The sequence below is a fragment of the Propithecus coquereli genome, unplaced genomic scaffold, assembly GCF_000956105.1.
Source record: "Propithecus coquereli isolate 6110/MARCELLA unplaced genomic scaffold, Pcoq_1.0 Scaffold3, whole genome shotgun sequence".
Lineage (NCBI taxonomy): Eukaryota > Metazoa > Chordata > Mammalia > Primates > Indriidae > Propithecus > Propithecus coquereli.
Window position 1 is genome coordinate 4,684,182 of NW_012148618.1, and position 19,968 is coordinate 4,704,149.

Consider the following 19,968-nt stretch of genomic DNA (forward strand, 5'->3'; position numbering starts at 1 on the left):
TTGATATCAATAATTCAATTAGAATTACCTTGAACATAGCTATTAATATTGACATCTTTATAGTTGCAAAGTTTCTTCCAGGAATGTTACCTTTTCCATTTATACCTTTGTCCTTATCTTTCATGACTCCCTTCCTCAAATTTTATGCTCTAGTAACAGCAAACTGCTTTCAGATCTCCACAGCACCTGCTTGTTCTCCCTTCTGATTTTGGCTCTGCCTTTACCATCCTTGCTTTTTGCCCGGCCAGCTCTTTGTCATCCTTCAAGTCAGGCATCACCTCTTTGAGGAAGCCTCACCTGACTCTGCCCCAACCCGAATTCATTATTTCCCCCAACTCCACACACCCACTGTAGCTGTGAGACTTTGTATCTGTCACTGTGTATTCTGCAATTGCTTATTTTGTAATTATGAACTCATTAAGGTTTGACACTAGCCTATTTAATTGTATACTTTCAGCACTTAATACAGTGTCTGATTCTTAGTAAATTTTTGTTAAATGAAGAAACAAGAATCCTTCTGTATAGTTTTACATTTTTCTTCCTGTAGGTCTTAACTTTAAGTTTTTATTGCTGTCGTGAAGGGGTTATTTTTTACTGCTAGTATGTGGGAAAGTTACTGATACAACTCTTCTTTCTCATCTCCTTCTGGGAGTGAACTGTATGAGGTTTCAAGATTGCTGGTGGGATTGGTGGGCAGTTTATTTGTATGGTAGTTTTCACCAACTGAGTTAGCTAACAAAGTCAACATTTTGTGTGTCAGGTAAGGTATAAATGAAATACAAATAAGCTTCTAGATGGATTAAATCTTTTCAAAGTAAATTAGTGCCATGAGCATATCAGAGTGTGTCTATGTGTGTGTAAAATCATAATGGGAGCAAATGCAACCCCTTCTCATGCTTTGAGGAAGGAATTCAAATTTCTTTTAAATTTCATTTTTGTTTGTTTCGTGTATTCTTCTCTTGTCTTGTTCAACTCGGGGTCTAAGAACAAGGAGTGTGTCTTCTATATATATATTATTAGCATGTAATGGTGTTTGGCACATAGTTGTGCTAAAAATGTATGAAAAAATTGAACAAATCAATAAATAGATGAATCATTACTCCTGAAATCATTCCCATTTTCCTCTGGAAAGGTAGTAAACAATATTTATTTTGATACAAAAAAGTCTTACATTATGCTGGAAACTAAATTTTATCCCATCCTGATGCCATAACAGAATTGAAAAAAATGCTGAAAGCATATTCTCTAAAATTTAATTCCAGTTTTAGAAGTTTGGGTGTTACAGGTATTTTATCGAGATAATTGGGAGATGACTCATGTTTTAGTAAGCATGGTCCCTACCTTAGAAGCTGGCGCTTGTTAACCAACCACCTCTGGAGTAGGACCTTCTCATAACTTGTTGCAGAGAGTATTTGCTTCCCCATCCTGTGTTCATTCTCCCTTTTCCTCCTTGGTAATAGAACCCCTGATTCTTATCTAGGGACATGACCACTTGAAAAAAAATTATTATTGTACATACTTTGTGGCTTGATAGAACTATATGATACAGTTCTGGTCAAAAGAGGAATGAGTGTTAATGTTCCATTTTAGTTTCCGGGAAACTACAGATGGTGCATACCTTTAGCCCTTTTTCTTCAACTCTTTTTCCATCTTGCTATCTGGAATTTTGGTGGGACAGTGGGTACGCTGGTCATCATATTGGATCATGAAAAGAAGCTTGGTAGTGCAATGGGAGGAGCCTGGGTCACTGTACCAGCCTTGACTGCCTTAGTCTGATTTAGTTTAGTTGACAGAGACATTACCTTTTGTTTAAGCCATGATGTCCCAGACCTAATCCTGACACACTATCCTACTGCAGGTCACTGCCAAGATCTTATGACTTCACTGTCCATCCGAAGATTGATCTTTGTTCTCTTATTTATTCAGCCTTGTCGAATCATTAACTCTCATCCAAGGTTTGATGTTGGCTTTGTTCTGAAAATGATTGATCTGAGAATTTTTACCAAATTGTCTACAGTCGTACTGGGATAACACAGAACATTCATCAACAATTTTGGGGAAAATAGCCAGATTCTAAATTCCAGAATGTCAGCATCATCCTGTTCTCATAAAGACTAGAACCCTTTTATGGCATCTGAGTGTATTTGGCTTTTCTTTCCACATAGTCCAAGCAGATGGGAAAGCAGCTTTTAGGGGCTTTGGGAAGATAGGCACATCCTATTATGTAATGCTCAATGTGGATGTTTGATGCTCAGGGGCTTTTTTGGCCCCACACCTGGTGAGAAAGCCAATCTATAAGTCACCGTTGAGCAGGAGGAGAGATTTTTTTTGTTACCTCTCGTTCTTTTTAGCTGAACCCCACTTTTTAAATAATCACTGTAGTGGCTTGTATAGTCTTCCTCATAGAGACAAAGCATTAGCTGTTGTTTGTTTTAGGGTAAATATTGAAGGGAAGGACATCTGCATCTAAAAAGACTCATCCGTGGAAGCTAGAAATTGGGAATAGTGAGGAATATTTCTGTCCTGTAGGCTGAGCTGTGGATTTTCCTTGGATCTGCGTCAGCCTGCAGACCTAGGGTCTACCTTGACCTTCCAAATATGCCTTCCTTCATAGATGGGAATAGAGAACACCAAAGAAATGACGGGGTACATTTCATTTCCTATGGCAGCCATTGTGGTGACTATTGGGACATCTCCTGTCTCTGTGAAGATTGTAGTCTTGTCAGCCTTTGTCAGCCTATAAAGTTCACTTGTGATTTCTCAGAGACTTGGTGTCCTGGTTGAGGGCTGTTCTAAGGGCTGTGGGATAAGTAAATAAAAGGTGATCATGATAAGAGCCAGGAAAATGGGTCTTAAAATGAAGTATCCATCCAGAACTCATGATACATCCCTCTGCTTTCTAGAATTGGTTTCCTATAGGAGGTAAAGATCTGGGTCAATTTTATGAATAAAAGATCCAAATAGCCAAGACAGATTCCCATTTATGGGAATTGCCAATACCAGATTATCAGGACTGAGTGTTAGGCTTGGACAGATCTTCTGTCTTTCACAGTCACTCTTCATATACACCTAATCTGTATCATCCACAGTGAAAGTCTTTACGGGTTTCTTTCTGCCTGGATGAAGATTATGCTTTGTAATCCCATAGGAGCTCTCTCTGGAGAGCTTTATAGTTACGTTAAGTACTTTGCTTAGTGGAAAGCTATTTTTTGTTGTTGGGGCTGAAAGGGTAAGGCTAAAATCGAAAGCTGTATTAGAAGTGACTAGATGGTAAGCTTTTTGAAAGCGTATTGTTACTAAGGAATTCTAGGATCTAGTGTCCTAGAATTCTAGGAATTCTAGGGTCCACTTTGCCTGTGACTATAAGACATGTGTTAGACCAGTTTGAGAAGTTAGGCAGAATGACAGTCCTGGATATTGTAAGTGCAGTGATGGGGTTCGTATGTCACCTTTATTTCACCAACACTATCATTATTAGAATACTTAGAGTTCTATAAAAAAAGACTTATTTCTAAAAGTACTAGAGGCATAATTTAAGGAAACTCCTGAGGTGATTTCCTAAAATGGAGGAATTCTTTATTTCTTAGTCTGGCCTTTCATATCTTGAAATATTGTCAACATATCAAATATTAGTATACCAAATATAAAATATTTATTGAACATTGGTTTTTGTTCTGGGGAACTCAGGGACAGCCAAGAAACCTAGTGGAAGTAGTGAGAAGAGCTTTATTATTTAATAAGTAACTAATTTATTAGGATAGTAATGTTAGCTGTGATCTGAGGGGTCTTGGTGTCTAGCCATGAACTGGCTGTGTGGCCCTGGGTCAGAACATTGAGCTTCTCTAGAGTGAAGGTTCTTCATAGTTCTATAAGGTGAGGGTTAGAAGGAATGACATCTGTGGCTGCAACTTTTGAGGTCCCTGAATATTTTCTCTTAGATGCATTCTGAGAAGGTCTTTGACCTCAAGAAAATCTAGCTTTTTTCAAGGTTGCCTGCCTTCTGTTTGGTTCAGTTCTAAAAGTAACATGTGCTTGTTATTTACAAAGGAAAATTTAGCTGGAAAAATATATTATGCAGAAAGGAAAAGTCTCCTTCAATCATACCTTCTGAGAGATCATCATTTCTAAAATAGGTATATAATTGTCTTGACTCATTTCTATGCATAAATTAGTATTTTTGTGATATGTATATATATTTATATATCTTATGTATCTTATACTAAAATTTGCCTTTTTAATGTAACAGTTGAAGTAATGGGGATCTTTCTGTGTCAGTACATATGGCCCTACCTAGTTTTTTAAACGGTCTCACAGAATCTCACTAATTGAATATTACGGTTTACCAAAACACATTTTGGCCACATGGTCAAGTGTTAAATCATATTTGGCTGCAGTTAAAACTAAATATTATTATTGTAAAATGGACTTCTGAGATATAAGAAAAATACCTGAAATTTCAAAAACCTTATTCAAATTTTATTGTTAAAGTTTTTAGTAGGCAGATTTAGATAACAAACAGGCACATTGATTTCTCACTGTCAGCCGTTAGATTATTCCTGTAGTCAATATACATTATACTACACATTTGCAATACCAAATAGATACTATTAATAGCTTTTAAGTGAGGTAGGTTGAGGAGCAAGCTGCTGCTTGGCTAGCTTTGTCAGAACAGAGTACTGGTGATGGTAACGTTGTCTTTCAGCACTTAAGCTTATTGTCTTCTCAAATAGTAACTGACTAGGTAAAGACTTCAGTTCATCAGCCCCTGTCTGTGGAGATTGGTTAGATGGTCATGTGTCTCATTGAAGCAATCCCAAATACTGAAGCATTGTGCACTGCTTCAAGCATTCTTTTTGAATATTTTCAGAAGCGCGCTTATGATTGCTGCCATGTCTTATATTTTTTATTTCTAATTTTCTAAAATTTTGTTGCTTCACACATTATTTGATTTAAAAAAATCTCTCATTGATTTTGCCTCTACAAATGTGGCAATAGAGCAGTTGTAGTTGACTTTTGAAATATAACAACATTTTCTCAACATCTCCTGTATCTCAGCTTCCATTGTGTGTGTTCCAACTTCAGCATCATTGCTGGAGTAGGATGATATGAGACTTTTTATCATGTAAGGAAAATACGAACTCTCAACATACATCAGTTTTGCTACCTCCCCCTACTTTGCTTAAACAGAATCCAGTGAATAAATGACCTTCATAATAAGTAACCATTGGATTTAGTAGGCCTGCTATTTTGATATTCTTATCAGCAAGTAGCATATTATGGGATTTTTGTTGTTGAAGCAGGCTGCATAACAGCACAAGTTGCTCTTCCATCTTGTTTAAGGACATTGTGTAAGTACACAGCAAAGTGGTTCTACAATCTCGTGTAAGTCGAAATTAGTCTTTAGGTGAAGAAGAGGGAAGAAAATGCTAGACTCCCTTTGTGCTCTCTAGTTCTGAACACTATGCTGTCTTACTTAAAGTAGGTCTCTGGTTGTTCGTGCACATCCAAATGTCTGATGTATAAGATATAAAAGCAGCAAGTTTGCTAATATCAGCATTGTTTTTGTGCAGTTTACAATATAATTCAGAAAGAAGAATTTTGGTAACGTTTTCCAGAAGGATTTTTGGTTCTAGGATTCATAGTTACAAGTTTGAGCACTCTTTTGTCTTCAGTGAGAGAATTAGAGAAGTTGGTATTCCATAGTAGTCACTTTACCAAACTTATTATTTAAAATTAGCCCCTGTACGCATTATTTACGAGAATTTTTAAAGAACCAATTTTTAAATGTTGTTTTGAGGTTTTATTACGGAGAACACAACATGTTTTATTTAGGTATCTCATTTTCTCTGACATTTTTTTTTCCTTTATGTGTATACTTTATTTTGTGTGGATCAAAAAAGACTTCATGGATGTCATTGTTTATCATTTTATAGTTTTTCCTATTCTTGAAATTTTGACTTGGTAAAATAACAAAACTCATGTTTAATGACTTCAATATCTTAATCTCTGTGGATCTTTTCATATTGTCTTTTGTTTCTTTTTTCCTTTCCCTTGGTTTTCTATTATTTTGGTCTTATCTCTTGGTATGCCTGATGGTCCTTAATGATTTTTAGACATTGTATGTAAAAACATTATAGAGATCATTTTAAGCTATTTATAGTGTCATTTTTCTCCAGAAAGGATTTACTTTTGCTTGTAGGCAGAATCAGAGATTGAGCTGATTGACAGCTGGGCTTCAGAATTTGTGAGGGCTAGGCAATTCCTAGTTCACCCCTTCTAAGATAGGGTCCCACCTGAAAGCCTTAAATCTTCCAAGGCTCCTCCTCATCCACCTGTCTACCCAGTGCCGGACACTAGCAGAGCTCTCTTCACCTTTTCAACCTGCTGGGTTGTTACTTTATGCTCAGCTTTTCAGCCTCTTAACACCACTTTTTGAAAATTGACAAATGTCTCAAGGGGAAAAGCAATCCTAAATATTAGCCTAACCTCCTTGTGTGCTTGTCCCCTCTCTGGGAACTTTGTCCTTCAGGTCCTCACTGCCTTGGTAGCTCTCTGATGTCTTGAGATAGGTTTTGGGGAGGAGGGCCTGGTTCTTCTAGTTCTCAGCAAGAAGATTGGTGTACAACAAGTGAGTCAGTTTTGGAATCTCACTTATATTTGAATGTGAATATTCAGATATTAAAAATAAATACATATAGCATGCCTCATTTGCATTGCTGAATCTTGTACTGGTTATAGATGATAGGAATCTGTGAAGTCATATTATCCTTTATAATATAGAAGTTCAGGAATGCCAGGAGTAACATTGAATAAGGCATTCAGCTATTTGGCCAATTTTTAAAAATCTGTCAAATTGATTTTTAGTTGTTACATGTACTATTTATTTCATATTTATAAGCCATCATATTTTTTATATTTTTCCCTTTTCCTGTTTTTCTGTTGGGTTGCTTTATTCTGATTGATTGGTAGAAGCTTTTTGTATCTTAGAAATATTAACTCTTTGCCTATAATATGTGCTACAAATGTTTGCTCTCAGTGTGTCATCTTTTGAATATATCATTTTTGTCATACAAAAGATTTTCATTTTTATGTATTTCTTGCAGTGGTTAAAATATGCCATCTTTAAGATAATAAAAAATTCAGCCCTGCTTTCTTGTAATAGTGTTATGATTTCCTTTTTTTTCTTAATATCTAAATCTTTGGTTCATACAGAATGTGTTTTTGAGTAGTAGAAATGAGATAAAGGGATCTAGCTTAATTTTCCACATGGCCAGCCAGTTGCTTTTACACTATTAAGTAATCTATTTCTCCAAGAAATCGTGTGCTACTCTTATGATAGGGTCTGTTTCTAGACTCTCTTATGTTCCAGTGATCTATTTTTTTTTCTCCAGTGGCTATCCATTTCATTTATTGAGGCTTTTGGATGCAGTTTTATAATCAATAAGAACTTCACCCTAAAAAAAAAAAAATCTTAGTTCCATAAATTTTTTTAAGTGGATTTGAGTAATTTGGATAAGTTAAAGCCTTTTGAGATTTGAATTAAATGTTGAATTTGTAGATTTGATTAGGTAAAATTGATATCTTCATACTACTGAGTTTTCCATCTTCTTTGGTAAGTTTTATTTCAAAAATAATTTCTTTTAATAAATGTTTATTCCTGGTTCATTCTTAGGAATTTTGTGTATGCTATTGCTGTTATGAATGGGATATTTTCTTCCATTTTGTTTTCTAACTGGAGAGAGACGTTTATTTTTCAATGTAAATTTTGTAATCGGGCCACCTTTCTGAATCCTTTTTCACTTATTCTTTTGGATTTTCCAGGCACACAAATATATTTTCTTCAAATTATCATGTTATTGTTTCCTCCTTTCCAGTGTTGATACTTCTTAATTCATTCTTGTTTCTAATTGCACTGGCTGCCCTTTAAAAAATATTAGACAACAGTGGTGTTAGTTTATATTTTTAAGCATAATCTTAACTTTCAGTTATTTATGAGAAGATTGTTGTGTTTATTTCTTTAATTAAAAAAAAAACTATTCATATTTTTCACCAGCTTCGGTGTGTTGTACTTTTCCCCCACTAACTTTATAAAACAATCAACTATTTCTTTTCCTTCTTTGTTTAGTAATGAAAGTATTTAAGACCTTAACTTTTTCTCTGAGAACAAGTTTACTCATATCTTATGGATTGATTTGTGTTAATTTATTACTTTTTTCTATATTCCAGTTCTACAGTTTGAGTTCTGTTTTCTTTTGATCAAAAATTGATGTGGGAAGGAATTTTAAAATTTCTAAATATTTTTTGGTTATTTTTACTTTTGTGATTAATTTCTGTTTACTTACATTATCACCAGTGAATATGGTTTTTATGGCTGCTACATTTTAGAATGTATTGATTTTTTTGTGGCCTTATAGTCCTTTAAATAATTAATGGTGCCTGGATATTTATGAAGTAAGTGCGCACACATAATCACAATACATACGTGCACACATACATGTATATATCCGCATATACACACGAGATCTTGTTATGTTATTCAGAGCCTTTATATCATGATTTTTGATGGATCAAATTGATTCATTCATACCATTGATTAAGCATTAAGTGAATTTAACTTTTTTTCTTTGTCCTTTTGCCTTGCATTTGATCTTGTCCTATGTTAATGTTGTGATCCATGTGTTTTGGAATTTTGGAAATTGTTGAGTTGGAAGCAGGTTCTAATTTTATCTTTGTCTCTCTCTTTATTTTTGAGTTCTTTACTACTTTTTATTTTTTTTAATTTTATTATTTTTTTTTTTTGAGACAGAGTCTCACAGCTAGAGTGCTGTGGTGTCAGCCTAGTTCACAGCAACCTCAAACTCCTGGGCTCAAGCGATCCTCCTGCCTCAGCCTCCCAGGTAGCTGGGCCTACAGGCATGTGCCACCATACCCAGCTAATTTTTTCTATATATTTTTAGTTGTCCAGCTAATTTCTTTCTATTTAAGTAGAGACGGAGTCTTGCTCTTGCTCAGGCTGGTCTCGAACTCCTGAGCTCAAACGATCCTCCCGCCTTGGCCTCCCAGTGTGCTAGGATTACAGGCGTGAGCCACCGCGCCCAGCCAGAGTTCTTTACTTCTTTTCCCCACTCTGTTAATTTAGAAGTAAAGAATAAATTCTATAGTTAGAGTACCTGAGAGGTACCAGAGAAGGAAGAAGTGGGCCTGTTCCTGAGTCTGGAAGTGTAAATACAGTATGAGTGGTGTCTTAGTCCATTTTCTGTTGCTTATAACCGAATGCCTAAAACTGGGTAATTTATAAGAAAAGGACTTTATTTCTTACAGTTATGGAGGCTGAGAAGTCCAAGGTTGAGGGGCCGCATCTTGTGAGGGCCTGCTTGCTGGTGGGGACTCTACAGGGTTTCAAGGCACACAGGGCATCACACGGCCATGGGGCTGAGCGTGCCAACTCAGGTCTTCCTTTTCTCGTAAAGCCACCAGTCTCACGCCTCTGATAACCCATTAATCCATTAATTCACCTTTTAAAGGGCCCACCTCTCGATACTACCACATTGAGGGTTAAATTTCAACATGAGTTTTGGAGGAGACAAATATTCAAACCATGGGTAGAGGTATGTGGGTCTCTAGACAAGGGGAAGGGATAAAAAAAAAATAAGAATGAAAATAGGATGAAGTATAAAGCACATAGGGAATGTGAAAAGAGACTGACTTTGGAGCAGAAACTTTGAAGAAATAGAAAGTAAATGTGAGTTAATGAAGTGGGATGTAGGACCAAAGTTTGGAGGATCTCGAAAGCTAGGCTGTATGTACATCTTTACGAAGTCAGCCTGTGTGACAAAGCTTGCTGCACAGGATCATCTCTGCTGCTTGTTTATGTTGCTCTCACATGTTCATATTCCCTTATTCCAGGAGCTCAGAGCAGTACACCATGATTTACACTATGATCTAATGCACGTTCTTTGAGTTTTATTTTGCCTTTGACATTCTGCCTTGGTGATTTTTGAAGTGATAGTAGAGGTTGGTAACCTTCTCTAAGGCATTTTAAGTCCGTTAAGTTGTGGATCAGCCTAGCAGTGCCTTCAGTTCCATTCTTCCCCTTCCTCTTCTGCCTTGCCTACTACCAAAACTATAAATATGAGTGTCCTCGCATACACTAAGCAGATGAGATGGAAATATGCCAAATATGAGTAAATGGCCATGTCTGTAGGCCTGAACTGTTTAGTTGTCCCTCAAGAAGCATGTAGGATGGTGGCTTACTGAGAATTGAATGGAACAATGAATGCAGTTGCCCACAATTGTTTTGAGTGCCCACCATGCACAGATCTCTGGGTAAAGGTGTGGAATCCAGGACCTTGCAATGTGGTATCACTGAATTTGAGAATGTTAGCTCTTCAGAAATGACACTCTTGCTCCAGAAAAGAACATAGAGAACTGAGGGGTTTCCTTTGGCTTTTGCATAAACATATATATATTTTTTTCTATTCCTAGGGGATTCCTTCTCCCAGTTCCGGTTTGCTGAGGAGAAAGAATGGGATGGTGAAGCATCATGTCCAAAACAGGTGAGATAAAAGTTTGTCTGGGATGTGGACTGGCCCCTCTCAAGGCTGAAGGCCAACACCTTTTACATGCTTGTTGAGATAGAGTCTTCCTGTGGAAAAGTAATTCATATCCTGTCTATTCTCAGTTACCTAAACTGTTCAGAACATTTTCAGAGGGCTAAAATTATACAGTTCCTTGAAGCCAGAGTTCACCTTTCTACCTGGTCGCCTGTGTGTATTACTCATGTGGACCAGGTCATGAGGTAGCAACGGAACAGTCATGATTTTGACAAAGTGGATGACTTTGCCATCTGGCTTTCCTCCTTTTGCCACTCTGCGACAATTCCCTTAGAGCTGAAAATTAATTTTTTCTCCCTTGCTGTTTTTGGTGTTAGGTGAGAAAAACCTTAACCCTATAGCTTTAAATAACTCTTCTCCTACGATTAGGAGAATAAAGGCATAAAATAGGGACAAATATTATAGAAGTGGTTCAGTGAATCCATGAATTCCAAATGCTTTATTTGCTTTGTGTTTATGCCATATTTTCTTCCTAAGGAGTTTTGATTATTTTCCGAGAAGGATCTCACTGATTCTTACCATATAAGAGGTGACAGATTTTCTCCTCTTTTTAAAATATACGGAGAATTAATGGTGGCTTATCACATGCTCCCAAGCTGCAGGGCTGGAGCATAGCATCTGACAAAATGATTAGACAGTCTGCCCACCTCATCAGAGAGGTGCCTGAAACAGTGGGCCAAAAGCCGAGGGGTGACATGCTCTCCTCTGTTCTGCTACCAGATCAGTGAACATGCTGTGAGTGGCTCATTGATCTCTGAGCTGGTTTTATGCTCAGTTGTTTGGGATGGACATTGACTCATACAGATCATGGGGAGGAGAGTCGCTCATAAAATGATTGCCTGACACTTTGCAAAGAGTATGTTATATACAGCATAGAAGAAGTTGAGGAAAAAAAAATATTGGCCAGGTGTGGTGACTTGCGCCTATAATCCTAGCACTTTGGGAGGCCAAAGTGGGAGGATCGCTTGAAACCAGGAGTTCAAGACCAGCCTAAGCAACATAGTGAGATCCCTTTCTCTCCAAAAAATAGAAAACTTAGCCAGACGTGGTGTTGCGTGCTCGTAGTTCCAGCCACTCAGAAGGCTGAGGCAGGAGAATCACTTGAGCCCAGGAGTTTGAGGTTGCAGTGAGCTATGATTGGGCCACTGCACTCTAGCCTGGGTGACGGAGCAAGACTCTGTCTCCAAAAAAAAAAACAAAAGAAAAAGTTTGTCTTTGCCCTAGCTTGAGTCTGTTCAGGCATATGCCCGAGGTGCTGTTAGAATTGTAGGACAAATTGAAAACAGAGAAACCAAGATGGTTGAGGAATACGGTGAAAGCCAAACAATTCTCATTTCGACTCCGTTTGAACCTTATTGGCTATCAGAGAATATTGTAAATATCTTGAGAGTTTTAAATCTAAGCTTCTTAATTCATCAAAACAGGGAGCACTTGTTATTTACTGGACATTTTATTAGACAGAGCTTATTCAGAATGAATAAGATGGAGAGCAGTGCCTGTTCATTGCTCTAGGCCCCTGAGCATGACACCTGAGCTTTAGAATGGTAGACGCTCAGGAGATACTTACGTAATAGTGAAAAAGAACGCCACGTAAAAGAAGTGGTGTGATAAATGAGCTAGCATAATACTTGGCAGACAACTACTTTGGGCTGGAAATGATTAAGAACAGTACCATGAGGACAGATCATTTGAATGGGCCTTTGTGGACAGGTGTGATTGTGGCAGGTCTCACCTGAGGGAACATCATGAGAGTAATGAGATCAGAAAAACCAGATTGTGCCCAGAGAAGGGTATGGCCGGAGTGTAGTAGTTCCAGGGGAGGAGGCTTCAGTGGTAGGTCTGGGATAGTTAGTGCCTACGGTTTGATCGTCTTTCTTTTCAGAGAAAGAACTCTGCACAGGGGTGGGGAACATGTGGCATTCTCATTTCAAGACTGTTCTTTTTTAAGCACCAAAGGAGGCAAGAAAAGCTTCATCCTGCTCTGTGGCACCCCTTTTAATAAAAGGATTTGTTCCGTAAGGTTTGGATTCAGTCAAAAGGCTGCACTTAAGGACCTAGAAGGTCACATGTGGCCTTAAGGCTGCAGGTTCCCCACCCCTGAGAGACACAGACCTGATGTGAATCCTAGTTCTGTGACTTGGGCAAACTTCTTTCCTCCTCTCTTGTCTCATCTGTAAAAATGGAGCTAATAATAAAATGTAATGTGGAATCAAATTAGATAATAAATGTAAAGCCCTTTAGTGCAGTTCCTGACACATATGAAACACTCAGAATGAGCTGTTATTACTAATATTATTTGCTAACAAAGTTTTGTTTAGCAAGACTGTGGAAATGGTTAGATTTGACCCGAGCAATATTGGGAAGGAGGGAGGGATCGAACAGCTGGGCTGAGAGGCTGGAGGCAGGGAAGCCAGCTAGGAGGATGTAATGTTGGGTGAACAGGAAAGCGCGAGAGCCTGGCTTGGTGCAGGCAGCGAGGGTGGAAAGGGGGCTGTGGGTGGGTAGGTTTGCAGTGGGGGACTGTGGCCACTGACCACATGTGAGACCCAGGGACAAGGAAGATGTGCTATGGCGCTTAGCTTTCCAGCCTGAGCCACCAGGTGGGAGGTGGCGCTGTTAATGGAACAGAAGAGTCGAAAAAAGCTAAGTTTGATTTTGAGTTTGAGGTATTGGTAGGACACGTCTAAAACTGAATTGATCATTTCCCCATCAAAATTATTTCCTGTCTCACTTAACGCCTCACTAAATTTTCTTTCTTGTCTTTTTCTTTTAAACATTTCATTGTCAATACTGATAAATTTTCTTTTTTCTTGCTTACTTGAGAGAGAGAAAGGCCAGGAATTGGGGCGGGTGTGTGTGTATGTGTGTATTTATGTATATATTAATAGGTGTTGTTCCTTATGCCCTCCCTGTGTCCCCAGTGTGACCAGTGACACAAGAAATAGAGGAAATAATGGGACATGTTGGAACCCTGGCAGGACTGGGACCCAGCGCCACAGCTGTGACTTGCATTCGTTGCTCCATGGCTGGCAAACAGGCGGGTGAAGGGGACATAGCGGCAGTCAGGGTGCTCTGCTGTAGCCATTGGCCTACCTTGCCACGGGGCATTGGTCTTCGGATCAGTGAGTGGGATTTTCAGATCTTATCTTTGGACAGTGTGGGGACCACATAAGGAAGGAATGGATGGGAAGAGAACTTCTTTGGGTGAATAAATAGATATATTATTTTTTAAATGGCCTGAAGCTTTCTTTATTCCATGTTTAATTTCTGTTGACTTATTGATTCAGTAGACCTTCCTTGAACAGCTGCTGAGTGCTGGGTGATGGGCAGTGGTTCCTGAGGGCCTGGCTTTTGAAGACGCAGACTCTCAGACCCATTTGTCCAGTGAGTCTAGTTCTGTGAGTGAGGCTTGAGAATCTGTGTCTTAAAAAGCTGCCCAGCTTATTCCGAAGTGCTGCCCAGTGTGGGCACTTTGGCCGTTAATGGGACAAACTGATGACCAAAAACAGAAAGTCATCTTACACACTGGCATTTGATGGAAGGTTCTCAGCCACAGGACTCTTGCAAGGAAACAGGGAGAAACCACAGAAAACACTGGTTTGAAGTGTTGCAAAGGCATTGTGGAGGTGGTACAGTGTCAGCTGGGCACTAGATTATGGGTGGGAATCAGGAATGTGGGAGAAGAAGACAGTGGAGTAGGGGACACAGCTGAGCTTCATTCAGAGCATGGCTCATGAACACAGCCAGCCATTCCCTGTATCTTTGGTCTCACAAACTTTTCCTTATTTATAATATTCCTTGTAGTCGTGTTGCATGTGATGCGAAAGAGGGCAGAGGAAATTTGGACACTTTTAGCTAGATCCCAGCACATCTCAACAGCCCCTCGCTAGAGAGCTAAGAGAGGACATGGGACTGGTGGCCAGGAATTGCAGAGGTCAAGTTCTCTCTCTTTTATAGATTGAGGGAAGGGCATCTACATGGTGTGACTTTGCAGACACTTGGTGGTGGGAATGGTGAGATTTCCTGCTTGTAATGTGGTGACTTCCCTGTGGGTGAAACATTCAGGATCACTATATTCTAGGGGGTGGAGAGGGTTTTCCCAAACTTGAGAACAAAGTCTTGGCCGTGCTGGTCTTAATCATAGCGCTTAATGTGCTGTGTTCAGGACTAAGGAATGGCCTGGACACACATTGAATTTTCCACGTTCTTATCAGGGCTTTGCTACCCTCCATCCTGTTCCTTAAATTCACTATACTTTTTAGAAATAAAATCCCTTTTTCCAAGGCAAGGGGTTGTATCTGGTGCTGCCAGGTTGCTTATCTAAGAGGTAGCTATCTCAGGACAACTTCAGAAGGCCAGTTGGAAAGCCAGATCCTTCCCTTCAATCCCCATGTCCCACCGTTGTGTTGCTTAGTGGTTAGAGTGGGTCTGGATTTAGTGGCAGGGCTCTGCTTTAGCCCACTAGGAATGTGTCTCCAACTCTAATCATTATAAACCCATCTACCTGAAACATTCCTGCATTGCAGTAGAGATTAAACTAGATGACCACTGGATTTTCCTCAACTTGAAGGCAGTGATTATAGGATGGTCGTCCTTGCTGGGCCTGTGACAGTGCTTGGCAGACTAGGCAGCCCGTGGTATTGGCCTCTGTATGTAACATCATTGTAAGCACCTTTTAGTTTTTGCTTCCCATGAGTGGCCAGGACACCTAGCAGCAGCTGTTAGGGACCATGGGATTACCCGGAATGTCTTCTCACATAGCGTCAATTTGTGAGCTCTGTGCATTGACATGACTTCGCTTCTGTGAATGGGAAAAGAGTCAAAGGAAGCTTTTAGTGTGGGCCTCACACAGAGTGCAGCTGGCTAGAGGCTAAGCTTCCATTCTCTGCTTTCTACTTCAAAGAGAAGCATTTGGAGACACCTGTCAGCCCCATTTCACTGTCTAAACAGCCCTTCCCTCCTCTCCCTGAGGCCAGCAGTCTGAACGTAGGGGTGGTATCTACTTAGATTTTATTCAATGCTTATTTTTCTTTCTGCTTGCCAGTAATTGCAAAGGCCTCCCAGTTTGCAGGTTACTGAGCAACCTGGACATGCGGGCGCTCACTGCCCTGCTGCTTTCCAACAGCGTGAGCTGCGGCTCAAGAAGGTAGTTCTGGTTTTGTTGATTTTAATGTGGAGCTGACAGAAAGTACAGCACATCAAGTGTGATTTGTGATCTGACTTGCTCCCAGCCCAGAGTAACTCCAGTGGATGATTTATTTACAGTTACTTTCTTTCATCTTCTGTTTTATTTCCAAAAGGTCATGCTTAATCATCACCTGATATTTTATTTTATTTTTTTATATATATATAGAATTCAGCATTTTACGTGGATAGTGAGTCATTGGTTCGAGCCCTTCAAGAACTGCCTCTGTCACTGCGACTGAACGTTGCTGCTGAGTTGGTTCAGGTAAAAACTCCGAAGTCGTCTTCAAGCTGGGGTGGATTAGGGCAGGAGAAGAAAAAGAGGGGAAAACCACCTCCCTCTGCAGGATGGCTCAGACTCAGCTTTTCATAAAGCTAAGGCTTTTATGTCAAGGCAGCCTTTTGTAAAGTTTAAAGGAGAATGCAATAATTTTTTAAGTTATTCTTTTCAATTTTATATTTGAAAGATTTTAAAGGATCAAATGTAATGGAATTGAATGAAATGTAAAAATATAAAGTCTGGCTGTTATTTTACTGAAAATATTCTTATGTCAGACTGTGTTAGCCACTAGGAACACAGTGGTAAGTAGACAGACATGGTTCCTGGAGTTTACTCCCTTGGGAAAGATGGACATTAATCAGATCAATCTCATACTCATACAAACATATACAAATGGCAGTAAGTCCATTACAGTGAAGTATAGGGTGTCATGAGAGTGGATCAGGGTCTTCTGTGGTGTGGTTAGGAACAGCTTTCCTGAGGAAGTGACAGATAAGCTGAGGTCTAAGAACAGCTGGACTGGAAGGAGAGGTGCCCAGTCAGATCTGCACTAACAAAACGATGATGATGATGGAGAGCAGACTGTGGGATCATAGTGTGGGGTGGGGGGCAAGTCTGTGCACGCACAAGCAGAACAGATGAGGGGAGGAACATTAGGAGACTAGCACAGGGTCCAGGTGAGTAGCACTGTAGCTGGACGAGGGTGGTGACAGTGGAGATGGCAGAGAAGTGGACTTTACCGAGAAGTATTTCAAAGGTACAATTAACAGGATTTGGTAATCTATTAAACATGGGGAGAGAGCAGTCAAGGAAGAATTCAAGGTTTTCCAACATGTGCTACTCAGTGGTAGAGGAGGTATCAGGAAGGGTAAGGTTTGAACATGATGAGTTTGTGCCTCTGAGCTATCCAAGTGGAACTATCCATCAATTGGATGTAAAAATTTGTAGTTCAGAGTTAAGGCTAAAAAGAAAAATTTGGGAGTTATCAGGATGAGGTGGCAATTGATGAACTAAGAGAGGAGGAGACCCAAGGACTATACCATGAAGGACTTCAAAATGTAACTGTGGCTCAATTGAGTTAACAAAAAGACCCTAGCAACTAAAATGATAAGCTTCCTTCTGTGGCAGAATGTGATGCTAAGCTTGAGAATAGTGATGAATTGGTTACCCACCCAGTTGCTGTTTCCATTGCACTTATGAGCCTAAAATTTGGGACAACAGGCCGAGTTCAGGGCTAGAGGACAGGTAGGGACAAGGAAAAAACTAGAAAGGACTGCATTTGCCTCTGATAGGGGATCTCACCGGGGGTTCTTTAGACATGTTTCGGGGTGTTTGGGAGCGTGCTGCCCACTTTTCCTGCTGGGTGTCCAGTCATGTCCAAAGTTCTGAAGTGCTCGGTTTGAGCCACACAATGAGGAAAGCTTAGCAGCACACACCAGGGAATGCTCAGATCTTTATCTCCAGGACTCAGGAGAGAGAGGAAGTGGTGTGTGAGCATTTGAACGTGCAGGATGTTATGTCAGTGGCAGGCATTAGAGTAAAGGTATAAAATAATTACAGTAGTTTTGAAAACCTGGCTACATCATTTTTAAAATCTGCCCCACCCACTACCGTGCTGTACAGCAGTTATTCTCAAGTTCGTTAGCACATTAGAATCACCTGGGAAGTTAACAATGCCAGACACCCACTCCAGACCAATGAAATGACTCTAGAGGACCACAGCCCAGCTTTGCCCTGCATACCTGACGATGCTGGATGTTTATTCCAGTTTATGTATAAAGCTGTATTGTCTTAAATATCTGTTCAGGGTGCTTATTTATGGGAAACTGAGGGGTCAGGACCCCCGTTAGAGGTTGTGCCTCATTCTGAACCTGCCCACTGTGAGGCTGTGCTGGTCCTGGGAGCCTTCCCCTGACAGCAGAGATTCTCAGCCTTAGATTATAACCTCACATTACAGTCACTTGGGGAGTTTTTAACCTTTTATTAATGTGCAGCATAGCTACAGGAACGTGCACACATAAGTATTTATAACCATGGAATCAGCATCCATCTCGAGGCTCAGAATATTGCAGATATTCATGTCACGTACAGATTTAAGTGGAAACTCAAAAAGGCCCATGGTACTGTCAGTTTGCAGCCCAGTGCTAGGAAGACACAGGCCTTTTAATTCCAACTCCAAGCTAGTTAGCTTAGGGCTGAGGTGGGGAGAGCAGGAGGCGCAGTGCTGTCGTGTTTCAGTGAGGGCTCCCACGTTTACCCCAGATGAATCCAGAGGGGCCTGGACCGGAGACACTTTGCGAATGAACTGTCTGAATCAAGTTTCATACCCCACAAAGTTTGACAGCTTCCTTAGCCTATGTTTTGCTTGTACTTAAGCAAATATGGCAAGACTCATATTTTTAACTTAGTTATTATACTTCTCCTTCAGGCCACAGTTCCTTTGGAGCTTCCTCAAGTGAAACCAAAGAGAAGTGATGATGGCAAGGGACTAGGGATGCAGCTGAAGGGGCCCATCTCTGAGCTGAAATCTGCCGGCTGCCCCGAGTCCCTGGGCAAAGACAGCCTGAGACTGGGTCCTGCAAGGGGCTCTCAGAAACCCGCTTCCCTGGTGCAGTCAGCAGCAGACCACCTGGAAGAAGAACTAGATCTGTTGCTTAATTTAGATGTGCCCATAAAAGAGGGAGATAACATCTTACCAGATCAGAACTCTCAGGACCCGAAATCTGAGAAAGATGGGGAGGTAGCCCAAGAGGAAAAAGGTATGGCTTCCATTTTATTCCCCATCCAGCATCTTGATCCTGGTGTTTCTGTGAGAACGGCCCACCCCCACCACATCCGTACACATCCCTGTGGGTGTCTGCCATCGATCGGTGTTGTCCACTGACATCTATTTCTGTGCTCACATCTCTGCTTCCCCCCGAGCTGACCTTTCTGACAACATTCCTCTCACTCTATATATCCAGCATCCAGAGCTGCTACCTGCCTGATTGCATATAAACCTGGGGCTGCAAATTGAACTTCTGCTATCAAAAGGCATTAGAATACCTGTAGCTCTCAGCTTTGCAGCAGCAGACCTTTTAATCGACTGAACAGGCCAACTGTTCATACTTTCTTGCTATTTTGATTTTTTTTTTTTTCCCTAAAAGGGAAGAACACTTTCTAATTTGTGCATGCTCTGTGAGATGGTGGCCCATATAATGTGGTGAGGCCCGAGGCGATTACTACATTCAGGAGCCTTTAATGATTTTACAGGATTGCTACAACAGTGAAAAGAAAACTGAGATGTTGATCTTTTTTTAAAAAAAAAAAAAAACTAGTGAACTGTGAAATTCAACTTCAGAATAAATAGAAGAGCAAATCTCTACCTTCCATTTATTAATTTGTTTAGATATTACTGTATCATTTTAGGGAGTAACAATGATGATGTTTCCCCTTGTTGTAAGGCAAGTAATAATTAGAACCGAATTATATCCTGGAACAAACCCCAGGAAAGCTTTAAGCCTCAATTTTTGGGACTTAATGCAACGTTGTTAACATTGCTTTTATTTCCCCAGTTGCTGCAAAACCGTCTGTGACTGAAGAAAAGAACGTGGAACCTGAGCAACCAAGTACATCAAAAAATGTTACTGAAGAAGAGCTGGAAGACTGGTTGGACAGCATGATTTCTTGAAAAAAAGTGCCTGTAGCAAATTTTGGTTGCCTTCTGAGTAAGGGTGGGCATAGGCTTCCCTTCTGGAACAGCTAGTTTACAGGCACGCCCCAAGCCAGTGTGTTCCATTACGCTTGCAGCAGTAAATGCCTACCCCTGTGCTTGACAACATCTGAAATGAGACATCAAAGAGGCTTGTTGCATTTGTTTTTCTGGCTTAGTGTCTGATAGATTTCCTTAAG

General features: G+C 40.1%; 1 protein-coding gene across 1 annotated transcript in view; it reads left to right on the plus strand.

Annotated features, from left to right (window-relative positions):
- Positions 1 to 19,933, plus strand: part of AVEN (apoptosis, caspase activation inhibitor) — a 243,749-nt gene extending 223,816 nt beyond the window's left edge. The window contains exons 3-6 of the mRNA XM_012649511.1: positions 10,486 to 10,556; positions 15,967 to 16,062; positions 18,506 to 18,836; positions 19,632 to 19,933. Coding sequence (XP_012504965.1) covers positions 10,486 to 10,556; positions 15,967 to 16,062; positions 18,506 to 18,836; positions 19,632 to 19,747 — 614 coding nt within the window. The 3' untranslated portion in view covers positions 19,748 to 19,933. The remainder of the gene's footprint in view (positions 1 to 10,485; positions 10,557 to 15,966; positions 16,063 to 18,505; positions 18,837 to 19,631) is intronic.
- Positions 19,934 to 19,968: the final 35 nt, after the last annotated feature.